This window comes from Mesoplodon bidens (genome assembly GCF_964165515.1).
Source record: "Mesoplodon bidens genome assembly, chromosome: 3".
In the NCBI taxonomy this organism is placed as follows: Eukaryota; Metazoa; Chordata; class Mammalia; order Artiodactyla; family Ziphiidae; genus Mesoplodon; species Mesoplodon bidens.
In genome coordinates this window covers 130500307-130516259 of record NC_138178.1, presented here as the reverse complement: position 1 = coordinate 130516259, position 15953 = coordinate 130500307, and the positions used below count along the sequence as shown (strand labels likewise).

The 15953-nt window shown below is 34.6% G+C and overlaps 1 protein-coding gene across 2 annotated transcripts in view; it reads left to right on the top strand.

Annotated features, from left to right (window-relative positions):
• Positions 1-14568, top strand: part of ERO1A (endoplasmic reticulum oxidoreductase 1 alpha) — a 44375-nt gene extending 29807 nt beyond the window's left edge. The window contains exons 9-16 of one of the 2 annotated variants that reach the window (XM_081228093.1): positions 313-324; positions 3543-3569; positions 3693-3785; positions 4642-4888; positions 5379-5448; positions 9694-9780; positions 9864-9997; positions 11448-14568. In XM_081228093.1, the coding sequence (XP_081084219.1) occupies positions 313-324; positions 3543-3569; positions 3693-3785; positions 4642-4888; positions 5379-5448; positions 9694-9780; positions 9864-9997; positions 11448-11508 (731 nt within the window). In that variant the 3' untranslated portion in view covers positions 11509-14568. The remainder of the gene's footprint in view (positions 1-312; positions 325-3542; positions 3570-3692; positions 3786-4641; positions 4889-5378; positions 5449-9693; positions 9781-9863; positions 9998-11447) is intronic. The other variant, XM_081228094.1, reaches the window with a different exon arrangement.
• Positions 14569-15953: the final 1385 nt, after the last annotated feature.

Sequence of the window (15953 nt, the reverse complement as noted above, 5' to 3'; positions counted from 1 at the left end):
TTAAGAGTACTCTCAGATGATAGGTTAGATTATTCTTTCCTGTCAGCCCATATTAAATCTTGGACAAGCTGAAAATACTCTTTATTCAGGCTCTTGGAGATGAAACCGTTTAGTCAAATCGGGCATAATTCCTTTCATCACCAGAAAGAGTTGCAGTCACAGGCACATCTCACTCTAAGATTTTATTTATGTGGGTGACCTGATGAACTAGAAGTAACCTCTACTAAGTCTTATTTTTGTGGAAGTGTAGCAGTTTAAAAGGAGCATCTCGAAGAAGTTTTTAATAATAAGCATTTTGTTTTCTTTTTTCAGGGAAAAGTGAAGGTAAGTATAATGTCTTTATCATACATCACATATATGAATTTGCTTATACATTCAGATGTTTGTTGGGCAAACTTGTTTTTTTCTTCCCACACGTGAGACAAAGAAAAAGTTAATTTTTATATCTTTACCTGAAATTCTAGAGGTGACAGCATAGGTTAAGGGAAATGTGACTCTTTGTGTCTGGGATCAGGCAGTAGAGACAGCCTGCCTCAGCCTCTGATAATTCACTGGTACATCTTGCCTATTGCATGTGAAAGCTAGGCATTTCCCCAGCCTCTGTCAGGGAAAACTTTACTGGTTGAACGCTAGTATCTGCTAGGTCTCATATAGGAAGGTTCTAGACGTGATCGGAGTGTTGAGCTACCGTCTTCCAAGCTTGTGGTGACTCTTGGGTGTAGGTATCATTGCCAGCTCTTTAAGTTAATTGTAAAGCTAAAAGTTTTAACATATTTTAGGTTTACTCTGTCTTTTTGAGAATGTTTTTGCTTTATGAGTGAGATTGAAATGATTTTTGTTACTATTTGAAGATCTCAACCTGTCTCTCATTATCAGAGAAAAGATTGTTAACCTGTAGAGGCTGTCCTTAGAGAAAATATCTTATTTATGAGTATATTTATAAGTATTCATTTTAGTCAAGTATGAAAGCTGATATATTAGGTGATTATCTAACTGGATCACATTCAGAGAATATCTACTTCAGGATTATAAAACTGAACTGAAAATTTCTTTAGAAGGCTAGGTCCCAAGCAATGTCACACTCCTACTCCCCCAAGTCATGGTCCAAAACTTGAAAAAAAAACCCCTCAAAACCTAGAGGTTCCCCATAAGGAAACAAATCACTTGTAATCCCACAACCCCAAAATAATTGATAATGATAATAGCTAAGAAGACATGCTAGTACTTTTCAAAGCAATTTACAAATATGAGTTTATTTAATCCTTCCAACAATCCTAGGAGGTATTATTTTTATCTCCATTTTATAGAGGCGGAAAATGAGTCCCAGAAAGGTTTAGCAACTCAGCTAAAATCTTATGATTTGTAAGTAGCAGAGTCAGGATTCAAATCAGGCAGTTTGGCTCCAGGGTCTGTGCTTTAGTTACTATCTCATACTGCTTCTCTGCTAACATTTTGATAATTATTATTATTTACATGTTTATATTTTTATAATATATTTATAGTTTTATATATTATCATTACCATGTCTACTTGCTTCCTTAGCCTATATCCTCATCAGCTCAGGGTGCTCTAACAAAATACCATAGACTAGGTGGCTAAAACAAAAGACATTTATTTTCTCATAGTTCTGGAGGCTGGGAAGTCCATGATCAAGGTGCCAGCAGATCTGGTTCATGGTGAGGGCCCTCTTCCTGGCTTACAAACAGCTGGCCTTCTTACTGTATCCTCACATGATAGAGAAAGAGCTCTGGTCTCTTCTTCTACTTATAAAGACACTAATTCCATCATTGTGACCCCACCCTCATGACCTTACTTTGGTCTAATTACCTCCCAAAGACCCCACCTCCAAATACCATCACATGGGGAGCAGTGGGGGTTAGGGGGAGGGTTTAGGGCTTCAACATATGAATTTTAGGGAGGACACAAACATTCACCCATAACAACCTAAATTTCTAGAAATGGATCTACTGGATCAAAGGATAAGGACATTTTAGGCTCTTGATACATATGACCAGATTGCTTTTTGTCATTGGAAGGGTGTGCTAATTTACACCCCTTCCAGTCATTGTGCCTGCTAGTTTTACCTGACCCTCATCTGCATTAAGTATTATATTTTTACCTTTACTCTTTAAAGTTGTATCTTTATAGTTTTAATTTGAATTTTTATTTATTTTTTTATTGAGGTATAGTTGATGTACAATATTATATAAGTTTCAGGTGTACAGCATAGTGATTCACAATTTTTAAAGGTTATATTCCATTTATAGTTATTTTAAAATATTGGCTACATTCCCTGTGTTGTACAATATATGTTTAATTTGCATTTTATTGTTAATGAGGCTAAACAATTTTTATCTGTTACTACCATTTATATTTTCCCTTTATGAATTCTCTATTCATATTTTTTGCCCATTTTTAATGGGCACTTTGGCATTTTTATTCAGTTTGTGAGCTCTTTATATACTTAGGATATTATCCTTTGTTGTATTTGCATTTTACCCGGTTTGTTGTTTGCATTTTGCTTTTGTTTATAAAGTTTTCTGACACACAGATGTTTTATGTTTTTATGTAGTCTCTAAATATATAAATTTATTGTTTATTTCCTTTGTCATTTCTTCCATTACTTTTATGCTTGTTTGGTTCATTATTAATATTACTATAAACAACTTTGTAAAAAGAACTATATAATACAATGTTTGTCATCACTAGTAAGTGTATACATAGAATGTTCACAGTTATAATAATTATTTCTTATGCCTTTTTATATATTATTTCAAATAAACATTTTCATGCATTGTTGTGTTCCACATTCTTCTCATTTTAATAGTTTTATATTATTCAACCATGTTAACTAGTATATAGTATTCTATCATGTCAGCTTAGGCCTTGTATATTTTGATTATTTCAGGTTTCAAAAATTATATATAACATAATCATCTTTCTGCAGATTATCCACCCCCCACCTCCATTTTGAGTTATTTCTTAAGACCATAATTCTAAAAGCAGAATTGTCAAGTCTAAGTATATGAACAGTGATCTTATTATGTCATAAAATATAAATGATGTTTGGTTTTTGTAATATCTCCTTGAATTGCTCTTTTGAAATATTGAATGGCACATAATACTACCAGCTATAATAATATACCTCCAATACTATTTTATAATTTTTATTTAACTTTTCTCATTTTAAAAAGTGTATGAGTTCTTAATTTTTATAGCATGAATTGTTACTAAGGCTAAGTATTTTTCCATGTATTTATTTACTATTTAAATTCTGTGTTTTGACCTCTTATAAAACATTTTATCCAGAAAGTTATGAGGCTGGGGCCACCTAAGGCAATGCTAAAGCCTTCTAAAGACCAAGCAGCCAAGTAGAACTTAAAGTGAATCCATACCAAGAACCTCTCTCTTTCCTTTACAAACAAAATTTGGACCTTTGAATCACTGTTTGTCAAAACTTTGCTATAGTATTTTAAAACTTTTGAAAAACGTACATTTTGGCATTTTTACAATCTTGTGACTTATTTTTCTTTTTATTTCAGAGAACACTTTTTACAGTTGGCTAGAAGGTAATTGAACATTTTTAAGCAAATTTAAATAACATTTTTTTCATTTTTAAATGCACGTAAAATTAATTTTCTGCCTTACAAATTTCACATATGAAATTTATATTTCCAAATTACTTTTTGTAGGCCTCTGTGTAGAAAAAAGAGCATTCTACAAGCTTATTTCTGGCCTCCATGCAAGCATTAATGTGCATTTGTGTGCACGGTATCTTCTACAAGGTATGTGACATTTTACTTTTATTCACTTTACCACACTTATTTTCAGGTGTTCTTAAAATTTTCTTGGTATTTACCTGGATAAGAAAGGATTGACCCTATTGAATATTAGGCAGTAAAAGATGTGTTCTTAAATGGTAGTAATCAGGAATGTGAGAACCATGGACCTTATAAGGAAAAGTTCAGCCTGTTCTTAGCTCCCTTCACCTTCTTTTAAGAAGCTGCTCAAAATCATACATGTCACTTTGGAAATGTTCTTTTGTTGTGGGAATTAAAAAAGCTCTCAAGAGCATAGTTTGTTTTTCATTAGATATTACTGTATCAGAATCCTTATATTGGTGTGCCAGCTTCAGGCCTGGAGTTTAACAGGTAAAAGCATTTTTTCTGTTGCTCTTCATGCTTTACGAAGGCTGTTGAAAAATTAGACCATGTTGGAGTTTCATCAGTAACATATTTCTTCTAGAATTAAAGTATCTTTTACTTCTTAGAAACAAAATCATAGTAACTTTAATTAGGGCTTCAAACTCATTAGTAATGTCAGATAGTCATTTTTGACTTCTGTATCTTGGTTTTATGAATATGTTTATATTCAGAAATTTGATTTTATTAGTCCTGGTTTCTCAGTAAAATATTGAGTTTATTTTCCTTTTAAGGATGACTTCTAGAAGATAAAATATTAATATGGAACTATTAAACGCTAAATTATATAAAACAGTTTTCATGGTTGTATTGATTATATATTTTAAAATATAAAATCAAATTAGCTTCTGCAGGCATCAATAACCTAATATAAGTAAAATGAAACTTACTTAATTTTAAAATGCAGTTTTTTTAATATTTAATTCTTCTTTCTTCTCAGATACCTGGTTGGAAAAAATATGGGGACATAACATTACAGAATTTCAGCAGCGATTTGATGGAATTTTAACTGAAGGAGAAGGTCCACGAAGGCTTAAGAACTTGTATTTTCTCTACTTAATAGAATTAAGGGCTTTATCTAAAGTGGTGCCATTCTTTGAGCGCCAGGATTTTCAACTCTTCACTGGAAATAAAGTTCAAGATGCAGAAAACAAAATGTTACTTCTGGAAATACTTCATGAAATCAAGTAAATTGTGTATTACAACTTATACATTAATAGAAGAGTGACAAGTGATATCCAAAATTAAATTCATAAATATTCAACTTAGAGAAAGGAAAACTATCTAAAAAATAATTAAAAGCTAATTCTGCTCATAGGTCTTTTAGAATTGAGTTTTGGTTTTGTTTTCATTTTGACTTATGTACTAGAGGGCATATATTTTTAGTTTTAAGAGCCATTCTTTTGGTATTTGATACTTGCATTATTTTCATATTTAGTTGAACAGGTTGGGTTTGGGGCATAACTTCTGTTATACAGTTAGCTTTTATATTTGAGGATAAGAATTTGGGGGCATAGAATTTTGATTTTACTATCTATTCTACTCTATTTTACTTATATTATTCATCACTGACCAGCAAAATGTGGTATCAGCAGGACTTTTAATGTTTTATAATACATGAAAATATTTTCTGTTCTATGCAGAGAATATATTTTATTTATTTATTTTTTAATGTAGGTCATTTCCTTTGCATTTTGATGAGAATTCATTTTTTGCTGGGGACAAAAAAGAAGCAAACAAACTAAAGGTAATAATTTTATACTCTAACTTAATTTTTAAATGCAAACTCATGCAAGTGTGAATAAAGGCCGTGTTTTTATTCTTAACAATAAATCTTGATATACATCCTGAAATTAGCAGAAAAGTCAGAGTCATAATCTTTCTTTTCCTCAAGAAAAAAGGATGTCCAAAAGCAAGTCCAACTTAAGATCTAGTTTGTGTTGTTTTCAAAATAACAACAGAAATGTGTACTCTTTACAGAAGGCTTTAATTTCACATTGATGCTCTCATGTAGTAAATAGAACTTATGAATGAAAGGAAAGGGATCTAGAGCACAAGGGGCAGAATTAGTCTGTCTTTCACTAGAGAGAATTCTGAAAATAGTTTTGGCTAAATTACAGGATGCTCTTTAGGGGGAGAGGTTACAGTATTGTTTTGTCAGTTCATCTCATTCACTGGGAATTAAAGAAATTTAGTTACACCAGGATGCAGTTCTGGGAAGAACAGAAGACCTGAGGTCACACAAAATGGGCTCTGGTCTTTGCCTTACCTCTTAATAGAGGTATGACTCCAGGCAAGACCATCTTTGTGCGTATTTGCCTCAAAATACTACACATAAAAAATCTCACTGGGAAGATTTATTAAACGCTCACTGGGTGTAGAGCATGATTTTTGTCACTAAAGGGAGAGATGCTTCTACCTCAGGGGATTTCTAAGTCTTTTTGAGGACTTAAGTAAAATTATATTACTGTTCTCAGTTATAAAGCTATAGGTAAGTAAAGCAGGTGGCCCTCAGTAGGACTGGGCTGGATCTGATTTCATCAGAATATTTATAACAAACAATCTTTCTTTGTTTCTAATTCTTTGTTTCTTTCGATAATGAAAGAACCTGAGGTTTTTGCAGCTTGCAAACAAAATACTTTTTACACTCCATTTTTTTACTGTTAGATAATAGTTATTTTTGACCTCCCATCTACCTCCTACTTAAAGCATTCTTGCTAGAAATATATATCTCAGTGCTTATATAACCTCCCAAACAGTTTCCAGGAACTTAGAAGTGAGGGGGAAGATGCTGTAACAAGACTTTTTCCCTACTATTTTTGATATCTTTCTTATTTTTAATACACTTGCTGGTTTATAGAGAGTGTTTTGGCATCTACTGATTTTATATTGTGCAGATTAGAAATTTTCTCACATTTTTTTCATTTTATCGAAACTCTGAAACACTCAGCTTTCATATCCTGTGAAATTTAACAGATAATTTTTCTGAGTCCTTTTACAAGAAAGGAGTAAAACACCAAGGAAACTTGTTGATATCAGATATTTACTTTTTTTAAAAATAGCAGTTTATGGTGAATATAATGGATTTGAACAGTCATATAAGTTCATTTGAAAATCTCATCTTGTCTCCTTTATACTCTAACAGTGTATGGTTAGAAAGGGAGGACTTGTATGAAAGAGAATTGTTTAGTGTTCAATTCACAATAGAATAGGATCTCACCTGAAGGCTTATAAAACATCTGAGAATTGGGTGAGAATTGGTCTTTGGTCAATTGGTTTCATTGAATATAGATCACAATGTTTAACCACAGAATGTTTGATTATTCTACCCACTGACTATAATTTTAAGTATTGACTCCAAAACTGTGTAAATTAACAAGGAGAATTTGTAAATGATTTAGGTTCTGGTTATTTTAAGGATCATACATTTTTCTAATCCGGGTTAACTTTAGAACATACTCAGGTTATTGGACACTGATTGTCATTTGTGGAAGTCACAAGGATTTTCTCCTTGTTCTGATCTAGTAAATTTCTAGCTTATTAATTAGGTTCTAGCATATTAATTACATTTAAGCAATTGTGCTTGGTTTTAATTTTGCGATGTTATTTTGGCTCTTGTAAGCAACCACGTTTATTCTCTGTACATGCCACATAGGGATTTACTCAAGAGCTGCCATATTCAAGTGTTTGAATTAGTGAACATAGATTCAAATACCAAGGTTAGACAATGTGTTCAAAAGGAAGCACAATCATTTCAGATAGAGGCTTCCAACCTTTACGAGTCTAAGTCAAGAACTTTCAAGGCCTCTCCCCATGACAGTAGTGTTTTTAGTATCTGTTGATTGTGAAAATATAACTGCCAAAAATCCACTATGCATTTAGTAACACTTTTAAAGTAAAAGTTGTGTTTTATTAATAAAATTTATATCCATTTGGAAATTTATAGTGCATACATGTGAGCTATTTGTTCTATCTATAAACAAATGCTTGTCTACACAGGGATTTTGTAGACTCTTATACCAACTATTAAATCCTCCAGAGGTCAGCCCCTCATTGGATGAGAACATCTACTTTAATTTTAGTGCTCTGTTATTAATGTTAAAAGTGTGAATTTCCTTTAATTCAAGGTTGAAACACAAGTTTAAAGGAAACCTCAAATCACCAAAAATCTACTTAGGGAAATATTGCTGGGTAAATATTTTTTCTAAGTATGTTTAAAATTAGAATGACCTCTACTGAACTCAGTCCAAAAGGTACAGAAACACAAGATATAGAATATTGCTAACATATGGTGACATTTAATATTAATTATTTGGGCTTTGTATTAGATCAATAAGATTTAAGATCTGGGATCCTATTGTAAATCTTTTATTAATACATGTAATGGCTGTTTCAAAGTCTCAGACTGAATGAAGCATCTGGGGAAAGACTGTCCCCAGAGTATGAATTGAGGTCTGCTTTGAATAGCAGGTTCCAATCTTTGCTGATTTATTCCCATTTTTAGATCTTTGGTCTTGTTCTCTTTTGATTGAGCCCAGTGTGTGGTTTGTCACATAAGAAAAACAACAAAACATTATATGCTTCCAAAGTTATAGGCCATTTGGTATAATGAATGTTCCATCTGAACTGTATGTCAAATTTCCTGTTTCAAGTACTGTAAGCTATAAATTCAGGACAGAGGGAGTCACTTGGAGGATTAATTAATAATTTCCACTGTAGTAAAAGAAGGATATGTTCTTGGCTTCCCTTCTTTCTTCTTTATTCCTTAAAGACATGTACTACTTTTGGATGAGTTTAATGCATGTTGCCCTTTTATAAACAATATAATACCCTAGTGTTCATGGATATATATATATCTATTAAAAGTATAAAGATAAAAAAGGAATGATAAACACCAAATTCAGAATAGTTATAGAAGGTGGGATATGGGACTTTGAAGGGATACATAGGAGGCTTCATTATAATGGTTTCTTTCTGAAACTTGGTGGAGGGTACATGGATTTCACTATATTCTATATATTTTTTTGTGATAATAATGTCAATAATAATCAAAGGTCTGGTTGATTTACCTAATTAATACCAGAGAGAAGGGTTTTAATTTAACTATTATGAAACCAAAGGTTTTTATTCCTCCCTCCCTCCTTTGTTTTGTTTTTTTTTTAAACATCTTTATTGGAGTATAATTGCTCCACAATGGCGTGTTAGTTTCCGCTCCATAACAAAGTGAATCAGTTATACATTTACACAATGCTTCCATATCTCCTCCCTCTTTCGTCTCCCTCCCACCCTCCCTATCCCACCCCTCTAGGTGGTCACAAAGCACCGAGCTGATCTCCCTGTGCTATGTGGCTGCTTCCCACCAGCTATCCATTTCACGTTTGGTAGTGTATATATGTCCATGCCACTCTCTCACTTTGTCACAGCTTACCTTTCCCCCTCCCCATATCCTCAAGTCCATTCTCTAGTAGGTCTGTGTCTTTATTCCCGTCTTTATCCCCCTAGGTTCTTCATCCTCCTTTGTTTTCTTCCTCTTTCTTTTTTTGGTAAATGATGTCATACGACCCCCGCCCCCCTCCCCTGATATTGGCATATGGTTAATAATCACATACAACAGAACATCTCAACTCAGTTACCTTTGTGTATATTTATAAATAGTCTAGTTTTGGAGGCAGGCAGGCTGGGGTCTAGATTTGCTGTTTACTAGATATGGGAATTTAGGCAAGTTATGTAACCTCTCTGAACCTTGTTTTTTTAATTCATTAGGTGTAGACTATAATGATATCTACTTTTGGATTTGTGGTGAAGATGAAATGAAATTGTATATGTAAAGATTCCGGTGTGTAGGAGGTACTCCGTGGATGTTGACTTCAGTTCTGTTCCCCACTTTGGTGCCCTCCAGTGCCTTGCATACTGTGAGGCACATAGAAGGCACTCAGAAATACTTAGTATTTGACTGTATACTATATTTTAATAAAATTTTAATTATTTTTAGGAGGACTTTCGACTGCATTTTAGAAATATTTCAAGAATCATGGATTGTGTTGGTTGTTTGAAATGTCGACTGTGGGGAAAGCTTCAGGTAAGCATATCAAGCTCAATCCTATTTTCATTCTTTGCACAAAGAATTTTCTGATTTTTCTTTTTTTCTTGTTTTTATTATAGACTCAGGGTTTGGGCACTGCTCTGAAGATCTTGTTTTCTGAGAAACTTATTGCAAATATGCCAGAAAGTGGGCCCAGTTATGAATTCCATCTAACCAGACAAGAAATAGTATCATTATTTAATGCATTTGGAAGGTTAGTTTCTACCAAAATTGTTTCTGCTAGCCAAGTAAGTCTAATGCAACATGTATACTTTCAGATAAAACTGGGTAAGAAATACCTTTTTTAGTGAAATTATCTCACTACAGAATTCTGTGATCTTATGAAATAACTTTGTAGATACACGCAATCATTAAATAATATTCTTTATTTTCATCTGTTGACTTTTATAATCATTAATTCACTGAGTGGACTTCAATATTCATCTTGCTGAAACTGTATATTTTTTCTATATTATTTAAAAGTATTTGTGCTGCTCAAATGTGTTTTTGAAGGTCCTGGAAAAGTCATGTTGTGTAATATAGGTGTACACATAAAATTTCCATGTGAATTCACCATTGTGTAAAAAGGTTAATAGTTCTTTTAAAAATAATTTGCATCAAAATGATTAGAAAATAAGCTTGAAATAAGGAACTTACATTATAAAATTTAAGTATAGATAAATTTCTTCTAGCCTATTTTATCTAAAGAATGCAGAGATTTATTAAAATAACATTTTCTAAGGACTACATTACTTCACTTAAAAAAATTATGACTAATATTTTGGGTTTGATGTAATTGACCTTCAAAATTATTCTCTAGTATACAAAAGCTTGACAGTTATATTTGAGTACTTTGCAACTTTTTTCATGGTTGAGAACAGAGCTAAAGTACACTTAAAATAACAATCTTTACTTTTTTATAAAAGTGAAAACAATTTGATCACACAATTACTGTTCTCACTCTTTATAGTCCAAAGGCTTTGATTCTTTGTATATTTACTAAATATGGTATATTGATTAGTTTAAGTGTTCATATACTTATGCATATTTAAAATACATATTTTACTGCTTATATACTTTATATCTATGTACTTTAAATACTAAGCATATGAATATACTTCTGAATTCTTAAAATATCCTAATATTTTAATACTTACATAGTTTATAATTTTACATTTTGAAACTTTAATACTAAGTTATGAATAATTAAAAATAGCTAATTTCTGGGCAATATTATCTTAGTTTTGACATGTCAGATTAAGAACTGAAGTGCATCACCAAATGTAAAATAAATAGCTAGTGGGAAGCAGCCACATAGCACAGGGATATCAGCTCGGTGGTTTGTGACCACCTAGAGGGGTGGGATAGGGAGGGTGGGAGGGAGACGCAAGAGGGAGGAGATATGGGGATATATGTATATGTATAGCTGATTCACTTTGTTATGAAGCAGAAACTAGCACACCATTGTAAAGCAATTATACTCCAATAAAGATGTTAAAAAAAAAACTGAAGTGCATCAAAATAGATTAAATGGTTTATGCACCTTTACGTTTGCTGAAATAAATTACTTAAATTTTTTTCTGTGTTCTGAAAATGGAAAGTGAATAACTTATAGAGAAAAGTTATCTAAAATCGTTTCTAAGTGAAATTTTTTTTGGTTACAGAATTTCAACAAGTGTGAAAGAATTAGAAAACTTCAGGAACTTGTTACAAAATATTCATTAAAGAAAACAAGTTGAAATGTGCCTGTTTTTGGACAACGGAGGCCAAAGAGTGGAATTTCGTTCAAAGGCATTAATAGCAATGACAGTCTTAAGCCAAACATTTTATATAAAGCTGCTTTTGTAAAAGGGAATTATATTGTTTTAAGTAAACAATTTTTAAAATTGTGTTAAGTCTATGTATAATATTATTGTGAGTAAAAGTAAAACTTTGATAATGTGGTACAACTTTTAAAGTTTAATATTAAGTAAAATCAGGATTATCAAATTCATATATACCCTAAGTAAATGATGTTTTAATAATTTTGTGTAAGAAGATGTAATATAAATAAAACTATGGCCAATGTGACAAGCATTTATAGGAAAATGCTAAGCAGGCTCATGATGACCCATTATTAACAGCCTAAAATTTTTCAACATTTAGGGTGACCAGATTTAGTAAATAAAAATACAGAATGCCTAGTTAAATTTAAATTTCAGATAAACAACAAGTAGTTTTTTAATACAAGTATGTTCCATGCAGTATTTGGGACAAACTTATACCAAAAAATTATTCCTCCTTTAAAATTCAAATTTAACTGGGAGTCCTGTGTTTTATCTGGCAACCCTACAATACTTTGGTATGAAACAAATCAGTTTTAGAATTATATTGCTATTTTGATTGGCTTATTTTGGTGTGTAGAAAGATACAATGATAACTCAAAGGCATAGGGGATTTCTAAACAGTGTGAAAAGTTGAATAGATTTATATATTTATTCTCATAATACTTTCCCTAATTCTGAATAAAATTTTGGGGAAACTTTTTATTTTTATATAATTTCAAATTACAGAAATGTTTCCAGGATAGTACAAAGAACTCTTTTACCAGATTCCTTAATTGTTCATATTTGCTTTATCTCTCATGCTCTCTCTGTATACATACACACGTATACTATTTTTCCTCAATCATTTGAAAGTCAGTTACAGGCATTGTGCCCTTTGAACCATGAACACTTCAGTGTGAATAATTTTTTAATGATTTTTTTCAGGAAAAAAAATCTGGAACTATATAATACTATAAGCCTTAGAATCAGGAATCATTTTGAGTTCCAATCTAAAATTCTTTTTGAGTTTTGTTACCCTTTTAATGCTCGATCTGTATAGTCATAAGGCATATAATTTTTGGGTTTTGTACATGATGTTCATTTCTTCTTTCTCCCAAAAACTAAACTGTAATTTTTAGTGGTTTTCATTAAGGAAAGACCTTCAGTGATAAAAATATATGAAGGGGTTTAGGAATTTATATCACATGGTAATTGTAGGGAAAAAAGAAACTGTATACCTCAAAGTCATGGGCCCTCTCTGTATGTCTTAGCAGGTATATCATGTTGAGATGTAACATTATTAATAAAGCAGGGTTTATTTATATAATGGCTTAGAAATGCCACTTTATACTACTGTATACTTTTTCTTCTCTATGTCCATAAGGCCTGGTACAGTGTCAAATACATAGTAGGTGTCCAGTAAATATTCGTTGAATGAATGTATGAAAATGTAGTCAGTATATTAAAATAATAATCACAGAACTAAGTTTCACAATATATGTCCTATTTTCCTTTTCCCCCTCATTTGAATACGGCAGGAGAAGAAAGATACTAACCTACTATTAAGTCATTATTCTCAAAGAACTCAAAGAACTATGAAGTGAGCGCCAAATATAAAACTATAAGGACATTTGTAGTACTCTGAAAATATGGTAGATCGGTTTAAATGGTTATTTCACCTGTATACCTCCCTAACTCTCATTTTATGTCCCTGCCCTTTTTTTTTTTCTTAAACAGCTAATCTTTTTGAAAGAATATTCCTATCTTCACTTTGTCACCCTCCACTTGCTCCTTAACTGAAATTTGGCTTTTGGCTCAGTAGTTCTTAACAATATTGTACTTTGAAGTCTAAAATCCCAATTCTAAATCCATGGTTTTGTTCACAAGCCATTTCTTACTTGACCTTTTTTTCTGCATTAGACACTGTTGATAGCCCCTTCTTTAAAAAGCTTTTTTCCCCTGGGTTCCTTATATTTCACTCACTCCTGGGTGCCTCTTTCATTTATTCTTTAAGTTATTCCTCAGGCTTTCATTCCTGCTCTCTTCACCACCACCACTTCTCACTCTTGAGTCCTTCCAATTAAATGACCTCTAAATCCTTATCTTTACCCCAGACTTCTCAGTCCATTTTGCCTTCTACACATCTTCAATTGGTCGTCCCATAGACACCTGTGGGTGTCTTAAAAAGTCATTCTCCCCCAAACCCACTCTTATGCCTGTGTTTCTTCCTTTGGTTAATTTTAGAACCATCATCATCTAAATTCTCTAGGCTCACTTCTCTCCTCCACTTCTCCCCTGTCCAGCCGATGTCTAATCTCTAAGGATTTTATCTCCATGTTTCTGATATATCACTGTCTTTCCATTTTCACTGCTGTTCTCTAAATATGAACCTTTCTCCTTGTCCCAAGCCTGTTTCCTTTCTCCTTTCTTTTGCCCCACAATGCTACCAAAGTGGGCTTTCTAGAAGCACTCAAACAACGTTGCTCCCTGCTTAACACACCTCAGAGTTTTCATGAGGCTTTAGGAGGAAGCCAAACCCCTTTCCTTGGTGTACAAGCTTCTCTGATATGGGTCTTTCTACTCCCCCGACCCCATGTTCTGCTAAAAACACACAGTTCATCAGATGCAGCATAGTCAGGCCTCCACACCTTGGTACCTGCTATTCTCTTTCTATCAAGTGCCCTAGCCATCCTTCCCCACCTGGAAAATGTCTGTGTATCCTTGTAGGCCCAGCATAAAGCAACACCTCTGCCCTTGTTCCATCCAAGGAGGATCATCTGACTTCCTCTTTTGTGTCACCACTGTAATTACAACCTACCTCTATTGTGTCACTTATTGTACTGCATTGTTTTTGTTGTTTAAAGTTTCCTTTACTAGAATGTGAGCTCCTTAAGGGCAGGAAAAGGAACTTTATCCATTTCTGCATCTTCATAGCATAGTTTTTGGCATATGAACACTTAATAAATGTTTGTTGAATAAATTGCTTTTAAAGTGACAACTTCATTATATTAATGGTCATACCTTCTTCACTCCAAATATTCTTTACAGTAAGAGTCAGTAGATGCCCAAGGATTTGTGGATTTTGGTGGGGGGTCAATAAAACTTCTCAAACTGTATTCAAAATTGTGTGTGGTTTTGGCAAGTTATGTAAGGGGCCTATTATGGAAAAAGTGGTAAGAACTCTTCTTTCAGGGGAAAACATCACTGAAGAATTTCTTGAATAATCAAAGAGCTGCCCAGAATTATGGGCTACATAAATTTATACCTGTTTAACAATCTAAGGGGGAGAGAGACCTTCAAGATCGTGGAGGAGTGAGATGTGGAGATCACCTTCCTCCCCACAAATACATCAGAAATACAACTACATGTGGAACAACTCCTACAGAACACCTACTGAATACTGGCAGAAGACCTCAGACTTCCCAAAAGGCAAGAAACTCCCCAAGTACCTGGGTAGGGCAAAAGAAAAAAGAAAAAACAGAGACAAAAGAATAGGGACGGGACCTGCACCTCAGGGAGGGAGCTGTGAAGGAGGAAAGGTTTCCACAGACTGGGAAGGCCCTTCGCGGGCGGAGATGGGGCGGGGGGGCGGATTTCGGAGCCACGGAGGAGAGCGCAGCAACAGGGGTGCGGAGGGCAAAGTGGAGAGATTCCCGCACAGAGGATCGTTGCCGACCAGCACTCACCAGCCCGAGAGGCTTGTCTGCTCACCCGCCGGGGCGGGCGGGGGCTGGGAGCTGAGGCTCGGGCTTAGGAGGTCAGATCCCAGGGAGAGTACTGGGGTTGGCTGTGTGAACACAGCCTGAAGGGCTAGTGCGCCACGGCTAGCTGGGAGGGAGTCCGGGAAAAAGTCTGGAGCTGCCGAAGAGGCAAGAGACCATTGTTTTCGGGTGCGCGAGGAGAGGGGATTAAGAGCGCTGCTTAAAGGAGCTCCAGAGACTGGCGCAAGCTGCAGCTATCAGCACGGACCCCAGAGACGGGCATGAAACACTAAGGCTGCTGCTACTGCCACCAAGAAGCCTGTGTGCAAGCACAGGTCACTATCCACGCCTCCCCTCCGGGGAGCCTATGCAGCCTGCCACTGCCAGGGTCCCGTGATCCAGGGACAATTTCCCCGAGAGAACACACGGCGCGCCTCAGGCTGGTGCCACGTCATGCCGGCCTCTGCCACCGCAGGCTCGCCCCGCATCTGTACCCCTTCCTCCCCCCACCCCCGCCTGAGTGACCCAGAGTCCCCGAATCAGCGGCTCCTTTAACCCCATCCTATCTGAGCGGGGAACAGATGCCCTCAGGCGACCTACACACAGAGACGGGGCCAAATCCAAGGCTGAACCCCAGGAGCTATGCGAACAAAGAAGAGAAAGG